This window comes from Anomaloglossus baeobatrachus, chromosome 2, assembly GCF_048569485.1.
Source record: "Anomaloglossus baeobatrachus isolate aAnoBae1 chromosome 2, aAnoBae1.hap1, whole genome shotgun sequence".
Taxonomy (NCBI): domain Eukaryota; kingdom Metazoa; phylum Chordata; class Amphibia; order Anura; family Aromobatidae; genus Anomaloglossus; species Anomaloglossus baeobatrachus.
The window spans coordinates 510,652,231-510,672,928 of record NC_134354.1 but is presented as its reverse complement, the minus strand read 5'-3'; the positions used below and the strand labels follow the sequence as shown (position 1 = coordinate 510,672,928).

The 20,698-nt window shown below is 43.7% G+C and overlaps 1 protein-coding gene across 2 annotated transcripts in view; it reads right to left on the bottom strand.

Moving 5' to 3' along the window:
• Positions 1–20,698, bottom strand: part of SENP7 (SUMO specific peptidase 7) — a 168,422-nt gene that overhangs the window by 100,762 nt on the left and 46,962 nt on the right. For both annotated transcript variants that reach the window (XM_075336527.1, XM_075336528.1), the window contains exon 6: positions 7,369–7,517. In XM_075336527.1, coding sequence (XP_075192642.1) covers positions 7,369–7,517 — 149 coding nt within the window. The remainder of the gene's footprint in view (positions 1–7,368; positions 7,518–20,698) is intronic.

Sequence of the window (20,698 nt, the reverse complement as noted above, 5' to 3'; positions counted from 1 at the left end):
GCGGTGGTAGCGGGGGGGGGGGGGCTACAAAGGCACCGGACTCACAGAAGGAAGAGGTGCTATCATCCCCTAGTAGCTCAGCGTGGCAGGATACATTAATAGTCTTATAGTTGTTGTTGTAGTTGTGCAGGGCATAAAACATGTGACTGCAGCCCCTGGCTGATGAGCCACAAACTCTGATTGTAATGAGGGAGCAATGCTCTGCAGAGTTAATATGCAAGTGAGGCTATAACTCATCCAGAACCCTGATGACCCTTTCCCCCTCCTGCGTCACAGTTCCTGTGGGAAGGAGGAAGCCAGCTCTGAGAGACGCCCACAGGCTCTGATCACAACAAGAGGGAGCAATGCTCTGCAGCAATGCTCTGCAGATCCTGTGTGAGGAGGGTTACGCGCGCTTTCATGAGAGAGCAGTGTGGCTTATCGAGTGTCGTAGGGGGCAGGGCTTAGCTCTGACAAGAAGGCATGAGAAAATATAATAAACAAAAAAATGGTGGGAAGGGACTCCCCTTCCCCCCTCCAGCCCTGTACAACAATGGTGGACAGAAAAACCTCTATAAGTGTACCGCAGCTGCGGGTGCACTTAGTCCAGGGAGTTGTCCCCTCCCCCCGCCACAGGTGGAATGCTCTGCAGGTGTCTGCAATCAGAGCCCATGTGCATCCAGTCAGTGTGACCTTTGCTCCAGTTTCCTGTCAGGGAGCCAAATCACAGCCCATGTGCATCCAGTCAGTGTGACCTTTGCTCCAGTTTCCTGTCAGGGAGCCAAATCACAGCCCATGTGCATCCAGTCAGTGTGACCTTTGCTCCAGTTTCCTGTCAGGGAGCCAGTGTGCAGATTCTGACGCCTGCTGTGCCCGGTCACAGAATGTGTATCAACTCAGAGCCTGCCAGAGGGACTGAGGAATGCTCTGGGGCTCTGGAAAAAAATCGGAATTATCTCACCTCAGCTCCTGTGGAGATGGCAGTCTTGTCACGCTGGTGCGGAGAGAATATCAACTCAGAGCCTGCAAGAGGGGCTGAGGAAGTTTTCATCTGCTCTGGGCTCTGGAAAATCAGTGCCATGAGACCTGTCGTCCAGGGAGTAACAGCCCAGGATCCAGCGTCACAGGAGGTGGTACTGGGAGGCAACACTCCGCGTTCCCGCCTGTTGATGGTTTTGGGAGATCGGTCCCCGAAGGAACCGTCGCCTTCTAAAAACAAAAAATTCTTGCTGCAGTAGTCTGCAGAGATGTGCCTCCTATAGACACCAAGCTAAAACTGAGGTTGCCTGGCCTGGCCAGGGGGTGTATACTGCAGAGGAGGAGCTATGCTTTTGTATCTTCTTAGTGTCCTCCTATGGATAGGCAGCATAACACCCATGGTCCTGTGTCCCCCAATGAGGCATCAGAGAAACTGCGTTTTGGATGTATTTTGAATGTAGAATTCATGCGTCCTGGATGCTCGCTCTGCCATAGACAGAGTGGGAAAAGCATCCAAAACGTACAAAAGAAGTGACATGTTGCTTTTTAGAACACATCAATTTTGTAAAAAATTTGTCATCCAAAACACTGCGTTTTAAAACGCAACGTGCACATGGAATGTACTAAATTCTCAGACTTTGCTGGGGACGCAGAACGCATGCATTTACGCTGCAGTTTAAAATGCTGTGTAAATGCATGAAAAAACGCAACATGCGCACATAGCCTACTTGGTCATTAAGTTTCACCCCCTAAACCATTTTTATGTGCGTCCAGTGAAAAGTGAAAATTTAACTTACTGGTACCATTATATTTTCATTCCCATGCCTGAATTTTTATAAATCCCTGTTTTTTGGGGTATGCAAGTAAAGTTGCTAAGTGCAGTGGGCAGGAGCATGTACTCGCAGTCTCTGCCACCACGATTCTGGGTGCCTCTCTTAATTACTAGCGGACTTTGCCTGTAACATAACATGCTGGACAAGAAATTGTGCTTCTGAGCAGATCAGCGGTCTTGCTCCTGCGCCATACCTTGACATTCTGTGGGCACAAGCTTCACTGATCTAGTGCGCATGCGCTGTGTAACCACACTAAGGGGTACTTTGCACGTTGTGACATCACTACTGCGATATCATCGGGGTCAAATCGAAAGTGACGCACATCCGGCGCTGGTAATGATGTCGCAACGTGTAAAGCCTAGATGCGCCGATAAACGATCGCAAAAGCGTCGTATATCGGTGATCTGTGTAGCGTCGGACATTTCCATAATGTCGCACCAATCGGAGATACGATGTTGTTCCTCGTTCCTGAGGCAGCACACATCGCTGTGTGTGAAGCCGCAGGAGCGAGGAACATCTCCTTATCTGCCTCCACCGGCTATGCGGAAGGAGGAGGTGGGCGGGATGTTTAAGTCTCGCTCATCTCCGCACCTCCGCTTCAATTGGCCGCCTGCCGTGTGACGTCGCACGACCCGCCCCCTTAGGAAGGAGGCGGGTCGCCGGCCAGAGCGACGTCGCAGGGCAGGTAAGTGCGTGTGAAGCTGCCGTAGTGATAATGTTCGCTACGGCAGCTATCACAAGATATCGCATGTGTGACGGGGGTGGGGCTATCGCGCTCGGCATCACTACCATCAGCTTGCGATGTCGTAGTGTGCAAAGTACCCCTTACACCCAATGGAATTGCTCTAATAATGTTTCACTAATTGGGCCACTTGTAGTATCAATAAGTGATAACCTCCTGCTTCTAAAACACTGGAGGACATGTCTTATGCAATGTAGTCCTCCTGTACTTTCTAACTTCTCTACCGCTACTGATTATTGGCAGCTTTTTGCCAATATACAGCAAGTTATCAATGAGTGGTGTGGGCAGGATTATACAGGGCTCAGCATTTAGAAAACCATATAAGCCGCAACACAGAAAACAGATGTTATCAAAATGACAGCATGCAGACCAGCAAGTGACCTCACTGGAATCAAGGTCTCTGATCCTTCCTCATGCTGCTCTCAGATTACATAGCAAAAATCTGGTGACAAATTCCCTTTAATAGAGAACGTTGAAAGTACTAGATGGAAACGAAATATAATAAATCAGACAATTATCGAAGAATATGGAACCTCTTGGAGACTGTTAGGAACTTAAAGGTAACAAATATTAATCTTCATACAAATCAACAAAGCTTGTACGGAATACGCAATTCTACATTTAGAGAATATTCACAGGAGAAGCTTGGCGCTGAGAATATGTACCGTATATGCCGGCGTATAAGACGACTGGGCGTATAAGACGACCCCCAACTTCTGCCCTAAAAATATAGAATTTGGGATATACTCACTGTATAAGACTACCCCGCTCCCAAATGAAAAAAAGTCTGCTTTGATTGCAACATGTTAATTTTAATTCTGCGAGAGCCGTACAATATGTTTTTAAAGGGCCATTGACAGATCAATTGCTCCAATGTTCACTTAGTACAGCAAGGAATGCTCCTCCCTGCTGTATAAAGCCACATCTGGACTGAAACAATGGTACTACACTCTGCTACAAACAGACACACACAACTCTGCTACAAACAGACAAACACACACAACTCTGCTACATACAGACAAACACACACACACAACTCTGCTACATACAAACACATACAACTCTGCTACATACAGACAAACACATACAACTCTGCTACATACAGACAAACACATACAACTCTGCTACATGCAGACAAACACATACAACTCTGCTACATGCAGACAAACACACAACTCTGCTACATACAGACAAACACACACAACTCTGCTACATACAGACAAACACATACAACTCTGCTACATACAGACAAACACATACAACTCTGCTACATACAGACAAACACATACAACTCTGCTACATGCAGACAAACACACAACTCTGCTACATACAGACAAACACACACAACTCTGCTACATACAGACAAACACATACAACTCTGCTACATACAGACAAACACATACAACTCTGCTACATACAGACAAACACATACAACTCTGCTACATACAGACAAACACATACAACTCTGCTACATACAGACAAACACATACAACTCTGCTACATACAGACAAACACATACAACTCTGCTACATACAGACAAACACGTACAACTCTGCTACATACAGACAAACACATACAACTCTGCTACATACAGACAAATACACACAACTCTGCTACATACAGACAAACACATACAACTCTGCTACATACAGACAAACACATACAACTCTGCTACATACAGACAAACACATACAACTCTGCTACATACAAACACACACAACTCTGCTACATACAGACAAACACATACAACTCTGCTACATACAGACAAATACACACAACTCTGCTGCTCTGTGGGGCCTGCACCCGCGGCTCGGCGGGTACAGCACCCGCGGCATCGGTGGGGGGGGGGATTGGCAGGGCATACATCTGGGGGGTTAGAAGCAGCTCACCGGGGCCCATAATGGGCACAAGTCCCCCTGTGTCAGATATCGCCCCCATAGTGCTGCCCATGGCCCCTATAGATCGCACAAGTCCCCCTGTGTCAGATATGGCCCCTAGGCTGCTGCCCATAGTAAAATAAAACCCTCTTTCCTTACCTCCTCCAGCGCTGAGCTCCCTCCTGTCTGGCTCCGTGCTTCTGTTCCTTACTTCCTGGTTGTCAGTGCGGTCATGTGATCGGCACAGCAGGCTGAGCTCTCTGCCTGCCTGATCACAGTGGAAGCAGGGACACGGGGAGAAACGCTGCAGGGGTAAGTAAAGCTTTTTTATTTTAGAATGAGCAGCAGCCTGGGGGCCAAATCTAACACATGGGGGACATGTGCGATCACACTGGGACGCAGGCTCATAGAATATGCACCGCTGCCCCAGCCCCTCACTGCGTGCGATTTCAGCACCATTGGAGATGGACAGCGGCTGTGCATATTATATGAGCGGGTGCAGGAGATCAAAGGATGCAGGCCGCAGCGTTCCCCTGTGCTCCAGAGCTGCTGCCCCCACCTCCCCTGGACGCTGCAGTGTACATACACACCCCCCCCCCGTATATCCGGCGTATAAGACGACCCCCCCACTGTAGCCATTATTTTAAGGGGGTAAAAAGTCGTCTTATACGCCAGTATATACGGTATTTTATAATGCTGCTATGTAGAATTCTTTTTATATAAGAATGGGGAGATCGACTTAATTTTTTTGTAACCTGTTATGCCTGTTCTACCCATTATGGTCTGTAAAGTCTGCTTTAAAATACCTTAAAGATAATAAAAAATATTTTTTTGCAAACTAAGATATGCATTTTAGATAATGATATAGCCACCCGTGACCACCTTGGAATATTTTTTTCTAGAATTTCTTCATTTTTCTAAGGTCCATTGGTTTAGCTGTGATATGTATTTAAGTACAAAATGTCAAAAAGCTCTATTAAAGGGAACAAGAGAGATTGAAAATAGTATCTGTTATGAAGACAGGATGTCATAGAATAGGAGGCAATGACTGGATTAATATACATTTTTGTGGGAAAAGCTTCAGTAAAACTTACATTTTATTCATTCAAATACCTCCTCTTTATAACGGTGTATGTGAAGGTAGCTGTCAATCACTGAGTAGGACCACTCACTGGACTGTCTACTGCTAGGGGTTTAAAAAAAGTTTAGCTATTCTTTAAAGGGAAGGTGTCGTCAAAAAAAAAAAAAATTGTTTTCAAAAACTGAAAAATATAAAGTACTAATGTTATGTTTAATATTTGTTTTTGAGAAAAATATAAAAAAAATAAAATAAAAAAAAGTTTGATATTTTCCACTCTTAAACACTAGGGGGAGCAGCTGCTGAAATCCTAGTGTACAACTAGCTCACATTACAGCTGCAGTAAAAGTGGGTGGAATCTGCTCTCCTGTGTGTGATGTCACAGCCCCGCCTACCAACCTGGGTGTTTCCAAAAGTATAAGGGAAAATGAAGTTTAGGATCAAAGTGCGGAGCCATTTTGTTGGTGACCGCAAAATGATCCTAATAAGTCTAAAGAGTCATTAAGGCCAGCCGCATAGTGCTCCACTGTATCCCACACCACACTGTATCCCAGTGCCCCACTGACTGTATCCCAGTGCCCTGCTGTATCCCGCGCCCCCATATATTGGGATTGGAGGTCCGAGGTCACATGCGGCAAGGAGTGGTGATCCATAGTGCAGAGCCACTCAGGCTGCAGATCACCACTCACAGCCGCAAGCACTCACCTCAGACCTGCTCCCCGGGCAGCCTGTCCTGTCAACGATCATTCACAGTACATAGCTGCGAGCAGCAGAGGCCCGAGGAGAGCACACGTAGGGAGGGGGGGGGTAAGCGGTAGAGTGGGATGGGGCTGAGTGGCAGAGTGGGAAGCAGCATGCCAGGATCAGTTACCTTGTAATCACTGCTGCCCGGCACCGGTACTCACCCCATCCATCCCAGCGGGTGATAGGGGGAAAGTGGAGCACACAGCATACACTGTGAGCTCCACAAAGATGGCCCAGATATCCTCTCTCTGCTGTGATCTGCACAGCCCAGGGGGAGTGTCCAGATGACAGCAAGGAGATGCCCTGTTATAAGTCGGAGCCCAACTATCAGAGTCAATGCACAGGGAGGTAGCTGTCGTTACACACAGCAAATCCTAGATGGCAGTCCCCAGTGCTTCAGTAAAACTAGAATTAAATAAAAACTAAATAAAAGAGTGAGTTTAATTTTGTATTAAAAATACTTTATTTCATAATCCCTATTAATTCAAAAATAAAAAAACGCGACACCTTACCTTTAAGGAAAGGCAACAACATTAGCTGCTTCCTAACAATTGACATCCATGTACATCACATGTGGAATTTAGGTGTATGGAGAAGAGCGTGTTCCATACACAGTGAGTGCCAGCAGTGTTATACAGATGGCACCTGCCTCCAATAGCAGCAGTTAGAGCCATTTCAAAAGAGGAGCTGATTTAAAAAAAAAAAAACCCAAAATAAGCCTTCCTTATCCCTGCTGCTCTAGAATTAATGCCATTAAATCCTCTGGTCTTTGTTGACATGGCTGCAGCAGTGACATCATGACTATAACACTTGACTGCTGCAGCCAATAACTGTGTTTAGTCAAGTCAATCTTCCACTCCATATAGCTTGTCCGATGTCCGCAAGACCAACACTTATGAAGACATTACTTATCCTCAAGTACATCAATAAGGCATGGTCAGCTTAGCTTGACTTCACAACTTCTCCACCTTCTTGACTGAATGCAGCTAATTAATTAGCACAAGTTGGCTGTTAAATTCAGTGTTCTAAAAAAAGTCACTTTTCCATAAAATGTTTGGTATTCTTCTGTAAAAAGGAAGTAACCTGAATACACATCTTCCCAATTACCTGCCTGGGACCAGACACATGGATACTCACACATTCCAGGTCAGATGCTTTTGACACATTTGAGCTTTCTTCTTCACTGCAACTTTTCTTCACTCCGATGCTGGAGTCTTTTTGTGGAGAAATAGGCGTATTGCTGACATCTCGGCAGACGGTATTCAATGCGCTTTCCCGGGTTGGTTCTGTTGGTTTTAAATAAAATGTAACAGAAGCTGAATCATTAAAACTCACTTTATTTCACTCTACAGTGAACATATAACGGCTCAGATTCACCAAACAGATTTGGCACGAATTTTGTGTAAACGGTTTCAATTGCTGCTAAATTTTTGCATAACTAGTAATTGCCCAAAAATGAATAAATTTTTGGCATTTTTAGTCAAGTAACAGCTAGCTCCACCAATGGATTGAACAGTGGATTCAGCTTGGTCAGGAGGGTGCATGGCGGAGTGCAGCCAACAAATTCATCTTAATTTAGGTCCGAATTAATGAAACTTGCTTTCTTTTTTTTTTCCCTTATTGATATCATTTTCTCCATTTACAAATGTTGGTAAAATGATACTGAAATCCTTCTATTAGGCTGCTTTCACACATCAGTTTTTTTAGCATCAGGCATGATCCGGCGAAAAAACTGATGCGACGGATCTGGCAAAAAAACGGATCAGTTGCATCAGTCTTTTCCATCAGTTCCTTCAGTTTGACAGATCCGGTGTGATTCGGAGCATGCTCAGTTAAAAAAAACAAACGGATCCAGTGACCAGATCCGTTTTTTTGCCGCATTACGCCGGATCCAGCATCCATAGGCTTCCAATTATAAAACACGCCGTATGGCGCCAGATTTGGCGTGATCCGTTTTTTTTTTGCCGGACACAAAAACGTTAACTTCAATGTTTCATTCGGCCGCCGGACAAGTAAATTTTGTCGGATGCGTCAAAAAAACGGATGAATCGCAACAGACGCCGGATCCGTTTTTTTCATGTTTTTGCCGGATTGTGCCTGATGGCAAAAAAGTGATGTGTGAAAGCAGCCTTAGGGCGCAAAAACGACTAATAAATCTGGATTTCTTTGATGGGAAAAAGAAACAACGGCCCCTTGTTGTAGAGGATTATGGAGGAGACATGACAAATCTGTCTACAAAAATCCGTCAATGTGTATTGTGCATTTTACATCATAGTAATCAATTACTACCAACGCAAAGAGTCTCTCCACTACAGCTGAATTCTTCCAAAATCAGTATTACACCTATCCAGAAATTGTGTGTGGTAATATAGCGCGGTCCTATTCGTCTGAATGGAGCAGAGGTTAAATTCCAGACACAACCCATGGACAGGTGTTTCTGGAAAGAACGCAGGCATAGTTTTGTGATCCTGGACAACCCTTGTATACTATATACACCTTTGCACTCAATTGTTCATTTACTTTCTAAAGATGAAATCATTCAACTAAGTAGTTTGTCTTAAAAATGCTCTATTTTGCTGCTGCAGAGCATGAGGCCTTCACCCACCCAGCAAAATCTGGTGCAAATTCAGTCAGAACTCTGCTTCTAGCTCCAACAGGTCTCTCCTCCACCTCCCTTCTCTTAACATTAGAGATACAAGTGCATCTCAAGAAATTAGAATATCAAAAAGTTAATTTATTTCAGATTATGGCTTACAGCCAACGAAAACCCAAGAGTCATTATCTCAAAAAATTAGATTATATAAGACCAACTGAAAAAATGATTATAAACTCAGAAATGTTGGTGCCTACTGAAAAGTATGTACAGTAAATGCACTCAATACTTGGTCGCAGGGTGGATAAAAATCAATGTTTTTTTTAAAAAAAAAAAAAAAAAAAAAATCGGATTTTTTTGATTTAAATCGGATTTTTTTCAATAAACTGCTTTATGAGGAAAATATTTTACCATCCAAAGGTTCTTCCATCATGAGATAAAGCTGAGTTGTTTAACTCAGTAGAATAAAGGCTGTATATGTGTAACATTCACAATGCCATGCTCTTCCAGAGGTTTCTGTAGGATTAGTGGGCAGTTTCTCTCCTATATTATCAAAGACGCTCGCGTTACTTACGCAGTTCTCAAAACTGAATTTGACTCCGCAGAGGTCCCAGCCTCTTCTTCACGGCAAAAATATTACAACATGAACAGAGTTGAGAAAAAGACCTTAATCCTATTGTTCTACAAACCTATGAATACAGAATTAACCCCTTCAGTGCCAAGTCCAAGAAGTTAGACAATATGTTTCTGATTGTTTGGAGTGGAATAGATCTGCACAACACAAGAAGAATGTGAATCTAAGTGTGAGGAGGAGGAAGGGCAAGCAGACAAGAAAATGAAAGTGAAACTTTGAGCACAATACTGCAGCATAGCCACAGACAGACAAGTCTGGATCTGTTTGTGTGTACGATCTGAGGTTTATTACATTCTTTCCTTATAATGGCAGCAGGCCGTAAAAGAGACCCAGTATGGGAATATTTTAACGAAGCTCCTTCGCCTATCGGTAAGGCAGGCATGCGTGCAAAATGCAAACGATGCAACAAAGAGATGCAAGGCCTAGTGGCGCGCATGAGGCAACATCATGAGAAGTGCAGTGATGAAGATGACCAAAGAAACACTTCTGAACAGGCAGGATCTTCAGGTTGGTAAACATTTTTATTGAATCCCATTTCTAAAGACTGAACTGTCATGTGTGAGAAAAATTATATTTCTTATTATTACTGCATGTTACTGTCATTTGGTACAGTTATGAAGAAAAACAAATATTCCTTTTGGGGCAGGAGCAGTGATGTGTTGTGTACAATAAGCAGAAATTGTATAATAAACAATAAAATAACAGCATTGACTTTCTTTGTTTAGGGGAATTCATGGATTCTGGAAACTATCCACCTCCAAGATCACCATCATCCTGTTCTACAGTTTCAGAGTTATCCATCCAGGATAGTGCTTCATTAGCAGCAGCATCATCATCAGACACCCAAAGCCACATATCACCATCACTCAAAAGGAAGAAAAAACCTTTACCTCCTGGAACCACCATAGATAGGTTTGTGATAAGAACTAGCAGATTAGAAAAAGAGTTGATTGATGAAAAAATTGCCCAGTTTATTTATGCAACGAACTCTTCTTTCCGTCTGACTGAGAACCCCCATTTCATTAATATGGTTCAGTCACTGAGACCAGGATACAGTGCACCCAGCAGAGCTGATGTTGCAGGGAAACTGCTGGATCAAGTGTATGACAGAGAAATGGAGCAATGTGCAACAGCTCTGGAGGCTAAAATTGTTAACCTAAGTATCGATGGGTGGAGTAATGTCCACAATGATCCTATTGTATGTGCTTGTATAACAACAGAAGAAGGTAAAGTCTTCCTTGCACAAACAACTGATACGTCAGGAAATGCGCACACAGCAGAATACTTACAAGAAGTGGCAGTAAAAGCTATAACGACATGTGAACAAAAATTCAAATGTCTAGTACGCAGTTTGGTCACTGACAATGCTGCAAACATATCCAAGATGAGAAGAGATTTAGAAGAGCAGGGAGGGAATATAAAGCTGCTAATAACATATGGTTGCAGTGCTCATTTGCTGCACCTCTTAGCCAAAGACTTAAGTGTTCCAGAAATAAAGGCTAATGTTGTTGAAATTGCTAAATACTTCCGTAATAATCATTTTGCTGCAGCAGCTCTGAAATGGATGGGTGGAACCAAGCTAACGCTCCCACAAGATGTTAGATGGAACTCTGTGGTGGACTGTTTTGAGCAGTATATCAAAAACTGGCCTATTCTGATGACACTTTGTGAAGAAAATCGAGATAAAATAGATGGCACTGTCACGGCCAAAATCCTCAACATTGGGCTTAAGAGAAATGTTGAACATATGCCGAGCTTCCTGAAACCCATCTCTCAAGCTTTAAACAAAATACAGAAAAATAGCTGTTTTATTGCGGATGCTGTTGAAATTTGGAAGGAACTGAGTGAACACTTAAAAACAGAACTAGAGAACTTCCGGTTCCGGTCCTGGCTGAGGAGGCAGCATAGAGGAAAAGCTCCCGACACCCCTCTGAGAAACCGACGATAAACAGCATACCCGGGCAAGTGAGCGAGCAGAGAGCAGTACGTCTGGTAGCAGGAAGCACACAGCTATGGAGCGGTACTTACTGAGGAGTGCTGGTGGTGGTGAGGGGACCTGCAGGAGTGGAGATCCTGACTGCCGGCGGGGAGAAGAGGAGACTGTCATGGCACCGACAAGCCTGATGGAGGAGGAGCCAGAGTCCCCAGTGCAAGATGTGGTAATGGAAGCCAGGAGAGGGAGAAGTGAAGGTGATGAGAGCGGGGGGTCGGGGGAGGATGGAGCAGGAGAGAAATCGCTGCAGGGGATTGCAGAGGGAGAAACACAATGGATAGAGGAAGGGGACATGGAGGAACAAGAAAGAGAGGAGGAGGAGGAGGAGTGCAGCAAGGAAAGGGTGCACAGAGACGCTGGAGACCGGACTGATCACTCAGACATGCAGTGTAAGGTGTCTAATCATGATAAACGCCAGCAGAAGCTGCATGTCAGAAACAGTAACACTCCTTCTAAAGCAAACAAGAAACTGCCGGCCACACCATTATCTAAGTACTGTAAACAAATGGGGGAGGGTGGAAAATCCCCAGCTCAGAATAAGAGAACTAAGAAACCAGCACCACCTGCAGGCCAAGACAAGCATGCACAAGAGCTCAATGTTGATTATAAAAAATTGGCTGCCGAAGTGACATCACATCTGTCAAAAGAGATTAAAGTGGCCATTGAAACAGCCATACAAACATCCCTAGCAGCTATGCAAAAGCAGATTAGTGGACATGCATCTAGACTGGCAGAAACAGAGCAGAGAATATCTGACTCAGAGGAGAAAATAATGGCTATGCAAGAGCAAATAGCAGCTCTAGTGAAATCTAATGAGTATTTGAGAGATAAAGCGGAAGACTTAGAGAACAGATCGAGGCGAAATAATTTGCGCATTGTGGGGCTGCCAGAATCGGTATCTTTGGGACAGCTGGATAACATATGTGAACTCGAGTTACCTCAGGCCCTGGGCATTAAGGCTAAATTCAGAGTGGAAAGAGCGCACAGAGTGGGACCACTAAGACAACAAGAAGCGAATAGGGGAGAGGATCCAAACCCAAACAAGAAAGCCCCGCTGAGGGCTAGACAAGTGATAGTCAAATATCTTGATTATAAACATAAAGAGGAAATACTGAGGGCCTTTAGAGACAGACAGCGACCATTGCATTACCAAGGCAACAGACTGCTAATTTTCGGCGATTATTCAGCAGAAGTCTCCAGAAAGAGAAAAGAGTTCAGCAAAGTATGTTCATTCCTGTATAACAAAAAAGTCAAATGCCAACTGCTATACCCTGCCACACTGAAAGTCAGAAATCTTAATGGCTCATTTGCATATTACAAAGACTTTAAAGAAGCAGAGCGTACTCTCATGGCAGAACAGGATAAGAATCGGGCTGATGGACAAAAAAGAGGAAACAATGGAGAAGGGACCAGCAGAGGAGGATCTCCAAGAGGCCCAGGGAACGACTCGAGAAGCTTTGAGGAGCAATCGCGGGTGGAGAGTAGAGAGGAAAGGAGATTGAGCCCAAAACAACAAAATAATCCTCGCTCGGAACACAGAGACTAACTGTTGGAAATGGTCCATGATAACTGAACTGAACTAGATATTGCTGGTCCTGTTCTCGCACTCTCTCACTCTCTTGATTTCACTCTCTCATGTTCAGTTTTGCTTTCACGCTTGCTATCAGTTTCACTTTCAGTCTTACTCCTAACGTTCAGTCTCACACTCTCACACTCACTCTCAGTCCCACACTTTTTTTTTTTTCCCTCCCTCACATATTCAGTCTCATTTTCAGTTTCACGCTTACTTTCAGTTTCACACTCACTCTCATACTCAGTTTTATTTTCAGTCTCACGCTCACTTTCAGTACCTCACGCGCTCTGTCACTCTTTTTCTCTCGCATATTCAGTCTCACGCTTACTTTCAGTTCCACTTCCAGATTCACTTTCATTCTTACTTTCACTCGCCTTTGTCCAGGAACGACTTCCAGGCGTAAATGAAGTGGATCTGTCTGCTCTGAGTGCTGGGACGACCACCAGAAAATAGAGCTAAGTTGGACTTGAAGTCCTTATAGAGTTTTTGTCATACTGTACTATTTTTGACATTATTTAAGGCTCGTTCATGTGACTCATGTGAATCCGGGGCTAGAACGTATACTCTAAGGGGGGTGACTAGGGAGCTCAACAGTTTGGCTAGGAAAAGGGGAAGTCATCAGCATGGCGAAAAGAGCCAAAAATTTCCCAGAAGGGAAAACGTGTTCTACAGTTACTTGTTTATTGTTATATTTGTTATACCTACAAGGTGGGGAAAAGATATATCAAACCTGGGGGGCAAATTCTATACCTGGTAATAATTGTCTCGTCTCTTGTGAGTTCAGGGCCCACAGGGGAGGAAGTAGTAAGAGCAAAATACAAAGGCAAATATGGTACAAATAATTACATGGAATGTGAAAGGCTTGAGATCTCCCAACAAACGAGCAATGATACTAAGACATCTGAAAAGACTAAAAACAGATATTGCATTATTACAGGAAATGCATTTGAGGAAGGAGGACTTTTTTCGCATGAAGAAATACTGGGTGGGTACTGTATATGGGGCAGAGGCACAAGGTAGGAAAGCGGGGACAATGATTCTAATACATAAACAGCTCAGCCATGAAGTAGTGACACACGAGGCAGACGACCAGGGACGGTGGCAACATTTAACAATCATTAGTCCAGCAGGTAAATTAAGTATCTATAATGTTTACGGTCCAAACTCCCAACAGAGCATATTTCATGATGGCATAAAGGCCAACATACTAGCAGATGGGGAGACCAACATCATAGTAGGAGGTGATTTTAACACAGTTCCAGACTCAGCTGAAGACAGGAGGAGGGGGAAGGAGAGGACAGGGGATGTGGACAGAAGGCCGGACCATAGGGATGTGACATTAGAAGATGTGGGTTTGAAGGACATCTGGAGATTAGCTCACCCGCATGATAGAGAATATACACACTTCTCGCATCCTCATGATAGCTGGTCGCGTATTGATCAATTTTGGATTTCTCAAGGCCTAGTTTATGGGGCACAAGAATGTGTGATAGAAAACATGGTGATATCTGATCATAGTCCGTTGAGATTGGGTATCAGAGAGCAGTTCAAGAGGGGTACAGATATCATATGGAGATTTCCATCGTTTCTTCTCAGACAAGATAATTTCCACAGGGTATTACGAGAGTGGTGGGGAGAATTCACAGAGGAAAACAAGGAACACAAAGGGAACCCAGTGCTATACTGGGAAACGGCAAAAGCGGTCTTGAGGGGTCGCCTGATTGGATATGCGGCCATGATCAAAAGGAAAACCAATGAGAATTATAATGCACAGAGTGAAGCAGTGCGGGTAGCATACACAAAGTATTTGGCTAATAGATCTCCCACGACGAAAGACAGATGGTTGGAGGCAAAAAGGGGGTTCGACGAATGGGCAAAAAAAAGGAACAATTATTTTGGTCGTACAGGAAAGCAGAGCTACATAGATTTGGCAACAAGGCGGGGAGGATGCTGGCAAATTTGGCAAGGGGTAGCAGGAAAATGACAGTGATTTCCAAACTAAAAAGAAAGGGGGGGGAGGTGACCACAGATCCTAAGGAAATTAATAAATTGCTGGGACATTTTTATAGAAAACTATATGGGCCAGGAAACAATGACATGACTGACGAGGCAGAGTGGTTAAGACAAGCGCACTTGCCTAGCTTAACAGAGGAAGATCTGAGTGATCTAAATGCAGATATCACAGTTGAGGAGGTGACTAGAACAATCGGGGAGCTTAACACCAACAAGGCACCAGGCCCCGACGGTTTTAACAGCGAGTTTTATAAGGTTATGAGGGATCTGATCTCGCCAGATTTAACTGCGGTATTTAATGCATTTTTGGAAGGAGAGGAAATTCCTAAAAATTCAAACGTAGCATATATCAAATTACTCCCTAAGGGAACTAAAGACCTGGATGATCCCTCTAGCTATAGACCCATATCACTTATAAACCAGGATTTAAAAATAATATCTAAGATTATGGCTAATAGATTGGCCATGATTCTTCCAAGGATCATTACAGAGCATCAGGTAGGGTTTATTAAAGGGAGAAATGCTGTCACTAATATCCGGAAGACAATACTAGTGGTGGATGCGGTGAGATTGGATCAGATAGAGAGGGGGGCAAGACCCGCTCTAGTTACACTCGACGCAGAAAAAGCGTTTGACAATGTAAATTGGAGCTGGCTGGACAAAGTACTAGAGGCCACAGGGATTGTAGGCAAAATGAGGTTTTACATTAGGAATCTTTACGCTAACTCGGGAGCTAGGGTACACACTCCAGGTTTTTTATCAGACGTGTTCTCTTTGATGAAGGGAACAAGACAAGGCTGCCCGCTATCTCCCCTTTTATTCGACTTGGCCATTGAACCATTGTCAAGAATACTGCAGGGTCCGAATAGATTTAAAGGGATTAAGGTAAGGGGAACTGAAATAAAGACAGCGCTTTTTGCCGATGATGTCATACTATATATGGGGGACCCTAACGTGGATTTGCCACAGACTCTAGCCCTAATTGAAAAATTTGGATTAGTCTCAGGATTCAAATTGAATAAAAAAAAAGTGTGAGATCCTGTTCCTAAAAGGGGGGAATGTAAGGGATGGTTGTATATGTGGCATTCCTATAGCACAGACATCACTTAAATATCTGGGAATTCATATAGGAAGAACGGTGGAATCAATTTACGAGATGAATTATGGCCCACTAATTAGGAAAATTATAGCACAACTAAAGGGTTGGAAGGGTCTGCCTCTACCATTACTGGCAAGGTGCCACCTGATAAAAATGATGAGCTTTCCTAGACTGTTGTACCCATTCCAGACGATCCCGATATTGCTAAAACTGAGGGACGTAAATAGGCTCAACTCAGCGTATGCGGATTTTATATGGCGGGGAAGGAAACCCAGAATAAAGTTACGAACATTGATGAAGTCAACGGAGGAAGGAGGTCTTAGTTTCCCGGATGTTCGGGGTTATAACCTGGTGTGTATAATGAGACATGTGTTTGATTGGTTGAGAGGAACGAGCAGGCACTCAGACTATGGCATGGAAGCCAAGTATGCATCACCGTGGGATTTGGCGTCCATTTTACACTCCCCATTGTCCAGGGCGGATGGGCATATAAGGAACTCAATCTTATTCCGAGACACTATGCTAAAATGGAAACTGGTAAGAAAAAAATTGGGACTGTCATGGAAAGTATCTAAGTACTTAAATCCCTGGGCATCTCCGAACTTTCCCATGGGACGGGAAAATAAGCTATTTACTAGATGGAAAGAGAAGGGCGTCGAGAGAATGAAGGATGTCATGAATGTGGAGGAGAGAAGGTGGCTGACAGGACGGGAAGTGCTTGACAAGTATGAACTTAATAGCTCACATATCATCCAGTATGAACAACTGAAGCATGGAGTATTTGTAGATTTGGGGGAGCTTGGAAAGGAATTGAATAAGAGTTTGATTGATGAGCTTATGGAAAGTGATGTAGCAAGTGTAAATGTTTCCAAAATTTACCGAACATTTCGGGGAATGCTTATATCTGGGGAGGATAGCCGTACTCTAACAGCGTGGGGGAAACAATTGAATGGGCAGGAAGTTGTAGGGGATAAATTGAAGGGATGGGCACAGATGCGGAAACATGTTACCAATGAGAGATGGAGAGACACCCAATTTAGAATTTTACACAGGGCTATTATGGGCTTCAACATTCCGGGAAGAGATATGCGGTGTCCTAAATGTCAGAGAGAAAAAACAGATATGCTACATGGACTATGGGAGTGTAAGGAAATTCACAGGTTCTGGAATCAAGTTAGATTATTTGTCCAGGCAACATGGGGAATTTCTGGAAATCTAGAGCTAATGGTGTGGATTTTCCATTCCTTTGAGGAAGGAGTAAGAGGGGGTTCGGACATGCCGGGAAAGAAGAAATATACAATAGTACATGACATAGCCATGATAGCCAAACGGTCCATATTAAAGCATTGGATACAAAGGGAGGGACCATCCATAAAAGAGGTCATCGGGGAATTACATAATTTATTGAGGTTGGAGAAAGTGGAAGCGGAAAAGGACAAAGACAGGTTGACACCCAAGTTCTTTGGGAAATGGAGAAATTTCATTGAAAGTCAATTTACTCAGGGAGAAATAAATAATCTGATGACACCTTTTATACAATCGGAATGGTACCTTCTGAATGATAGCCAGGACAAACTGGGTAAATTGAAAATCACGGAGGTGTAGGTTCCGGAGGAAAGGGAGACGAGACGCTAAGGTAGCAACAAGACGTGCCAGAAAATTTGGAAGCATTCGGGGTTGGCTTAGGGGCTTAATGATTCTAATTGACTTGTATCGCGTCTGTTATTTCTTAGTACTTTTGCCTTGGTTTAATAGAGACCATATCAACCAGATAAACAGTTTAAAATATCAAGTTGGGGCATTGCACCCTATTATGTCACATATTGTCAGACAAATGTTTTTCCTTGTGTAACCTTGAATATCTTGTTATGTTTATAAAAAATTGGAAAATCAATAAAAAGTTTTGAAAAAAAAAAAAAACAGAACTACACATGGACAGAATTAAATTACAAGCAGTAAACAAACGAATGGGACAAACACTGACTCCAGCTCATTTTTTGGCAAATATTGTCAATATCCAATATCAGGGTCAAAACCTAAGTGCTGAGGAAGAGGAGTTAGCTATGACATGGGTATCCAGCAATCATCCATCTTTAATGCCAACTATAATAAACTTCAGAGCTAAGGGGGAACCATTCAAGAAATATATGTTTGCTGAAGATATTTTAAGGAAGGTCACACCAGTAAACTGGTGGAAGTCACTTAAGCGCTTGGATTTAGAGATTGTTCAAGTAATGATTTCACTTTTAACAGCAGTAGGTTCTTCTGCAGGCGTTGAAAGAATATTCTCTTCCTTTGGACTCATTCATTCTAAATTGAGAAATCGGTTGGGACCCAATAAAGCAGGAAAGCTTGTTTTTCTTTTCCAGATTATGAATAGGAACAAAAAAGATGATGATGAAGATGACGACAAATGAGCTACAGAGGACAGCAGGGACAGTAGTATTTAAGTTTTTCATGTGTCGGCTGGGCTGACAGTCTAAGGCTGGCTTTGCACACTGCGACATCGCAGGTGCGATGTCGGTGGGGTCAAATTGAAAGTGACGCACATCCGGCATCGCATGCGACATCGCAGTGTGTAAAGCCTGGATGATACGATTAACGAGCGCAAAAGCGTCGTAATCGTATCATCGGTACAGCGTCGGCGTAATTCATAATTACGCCGACGCGATGGTCCGATGTTGTTCCTTGCTCCTGCGGCAGCACACATCGCTGTGTGTGAAGCCGCAGGAGCAAGGAACATCTCCTACCGGCGTCACTGCGGCTTCCGTAGGATATGCGGAAGGAAGGAGGTGGGCAGGATGTTTACATCCTGCTCATCTCCGCCCCTCCGCTCCGATTGGCCGCCTGCCGTGTGACGTCGCAGTGACGCCGCACGACCCGCCCCCTTAACAAGGAGGCGGGTCGCCGGCCACAGGGACGTCGCAGGGCAGGTGAGTGTGTGTGTGAAGCTGGCGTAGCGATAATTTTCGCTACGCCAGCTATCACCACATATCGCTGCTGTGACGGGGGCGGGGACTATCGCACTCGGCATCTCAGCATCGGCCTGCGATGTCGCAGTGTGCAAAGTGCCCCTAAGTTTCTTAAAATATATATATATTTTGTTTAGCCAAATTAGTTAACAATCATGGATGTTTGTTTAAGCAAATAACTTATGCTGTAATGTTGTTATTGTTTCAGTTGAATAAATCTATTTAAATTGTTATTAAGGTCAGGATTATTTTTCTCCTTCCTAAGTACAACAGAACAGTGGTGTCCAAATATGAATGACTAACCCATTAAACTGGGGAGAAAAAAGTAATATAAAAAGTGATTCTAGAAATCTTCATCTACTTGCATGTTAAAGTAGCAAGAACTAGTTTAGGTAGAAACTTTGATTTAAATCACTGATTTAAATCAAGCCTTACAGACTAGTGATTTAAATAGTGATTTAAATCAGTTAGATTTAAATCAAATCCACCCTGCTTGGTCGGGGCTCTTTTTGCATGAATTACTGCATCAATGCGGTGTGGAGGTGATCAGCCTGTGGCACTGCTGAGGTGTTATGAAAGCCCAGGTTGCTTTGATAGCAGCCTTCAGCTCGTCTGCATTGTTGGGTCTGGTGTCTCATCTTCCTCTTGACAATACCCATAGATTCTCTATGGGGTTTAGGTCAGGCGAGTTTGCTGGCCAATCAAGCACAGTGATACTGTGGTTATTAAACCAGGTACTGGCACTTTTGGCAGTGTGGACAGGTGCCAAGTCCTGCTGGAAAATGAAATTTCCATCCCAAAAAGCTTGTTGGCAGAGGGAAGCATGAAATGCTGTGCTAACTTTGGTCTTGCTAAAGCACAGTGGACCTATACCAGCACATGACATGGCTCCCCAAACCATCATTGATTGTGGAAACTTCACACTAGACCTCAAGCAGCTTGGATTGTGGCCTCTCCACTCTTCCTCCAGACTCTGGGATTTTGATTTCCAAATGAAATGCAAAATTTACTTTCATCTGAAAATAACACCTTGGACCACTGAGCAACAGTCCAGTTCTTTTTCTCCTTAGCCCAGATAAGATGCTTCTGACATTGTCTATTGGTCATGAGGGGCTTGACACAAGGAATGTGATAGTTGTAGCCCATGTCTTGGATACGTCTGTGTATGGTGGCTCTTGAAGCACTGACTCCAGCAGCAGTCCACTTCCTTGTGAATCTCCCCCAAATTTTTGAATGTCCTTTTCTTAACAATCCTATCAAGGCAGTGTTATCCCAGTTGCTTGTGCACCTTTTCCTACCAACATTTTCCTCCCACTCAACTTTCCAATAATATGCTGGGATACAAAACTCTAAACAGCCAGCTTCTTTAGCAATGACCTTTTGTGGTTTACCCTTCTTGTGGAGTGTGTTAATGACTACCTTCTGCATATCTGTCAAGTCAGCAGTATTCCCCATGATTGTGTATCCTAGTGAAACAGACTAAGGGACCATTTTAAATGCTTTGGAAGCCTTTGCAGGTGTTTTGTAGTAATTATTCTAATTTTCGGAGATAATGACTTATGGGTTTTCATTGACTATAAGCCATAATCA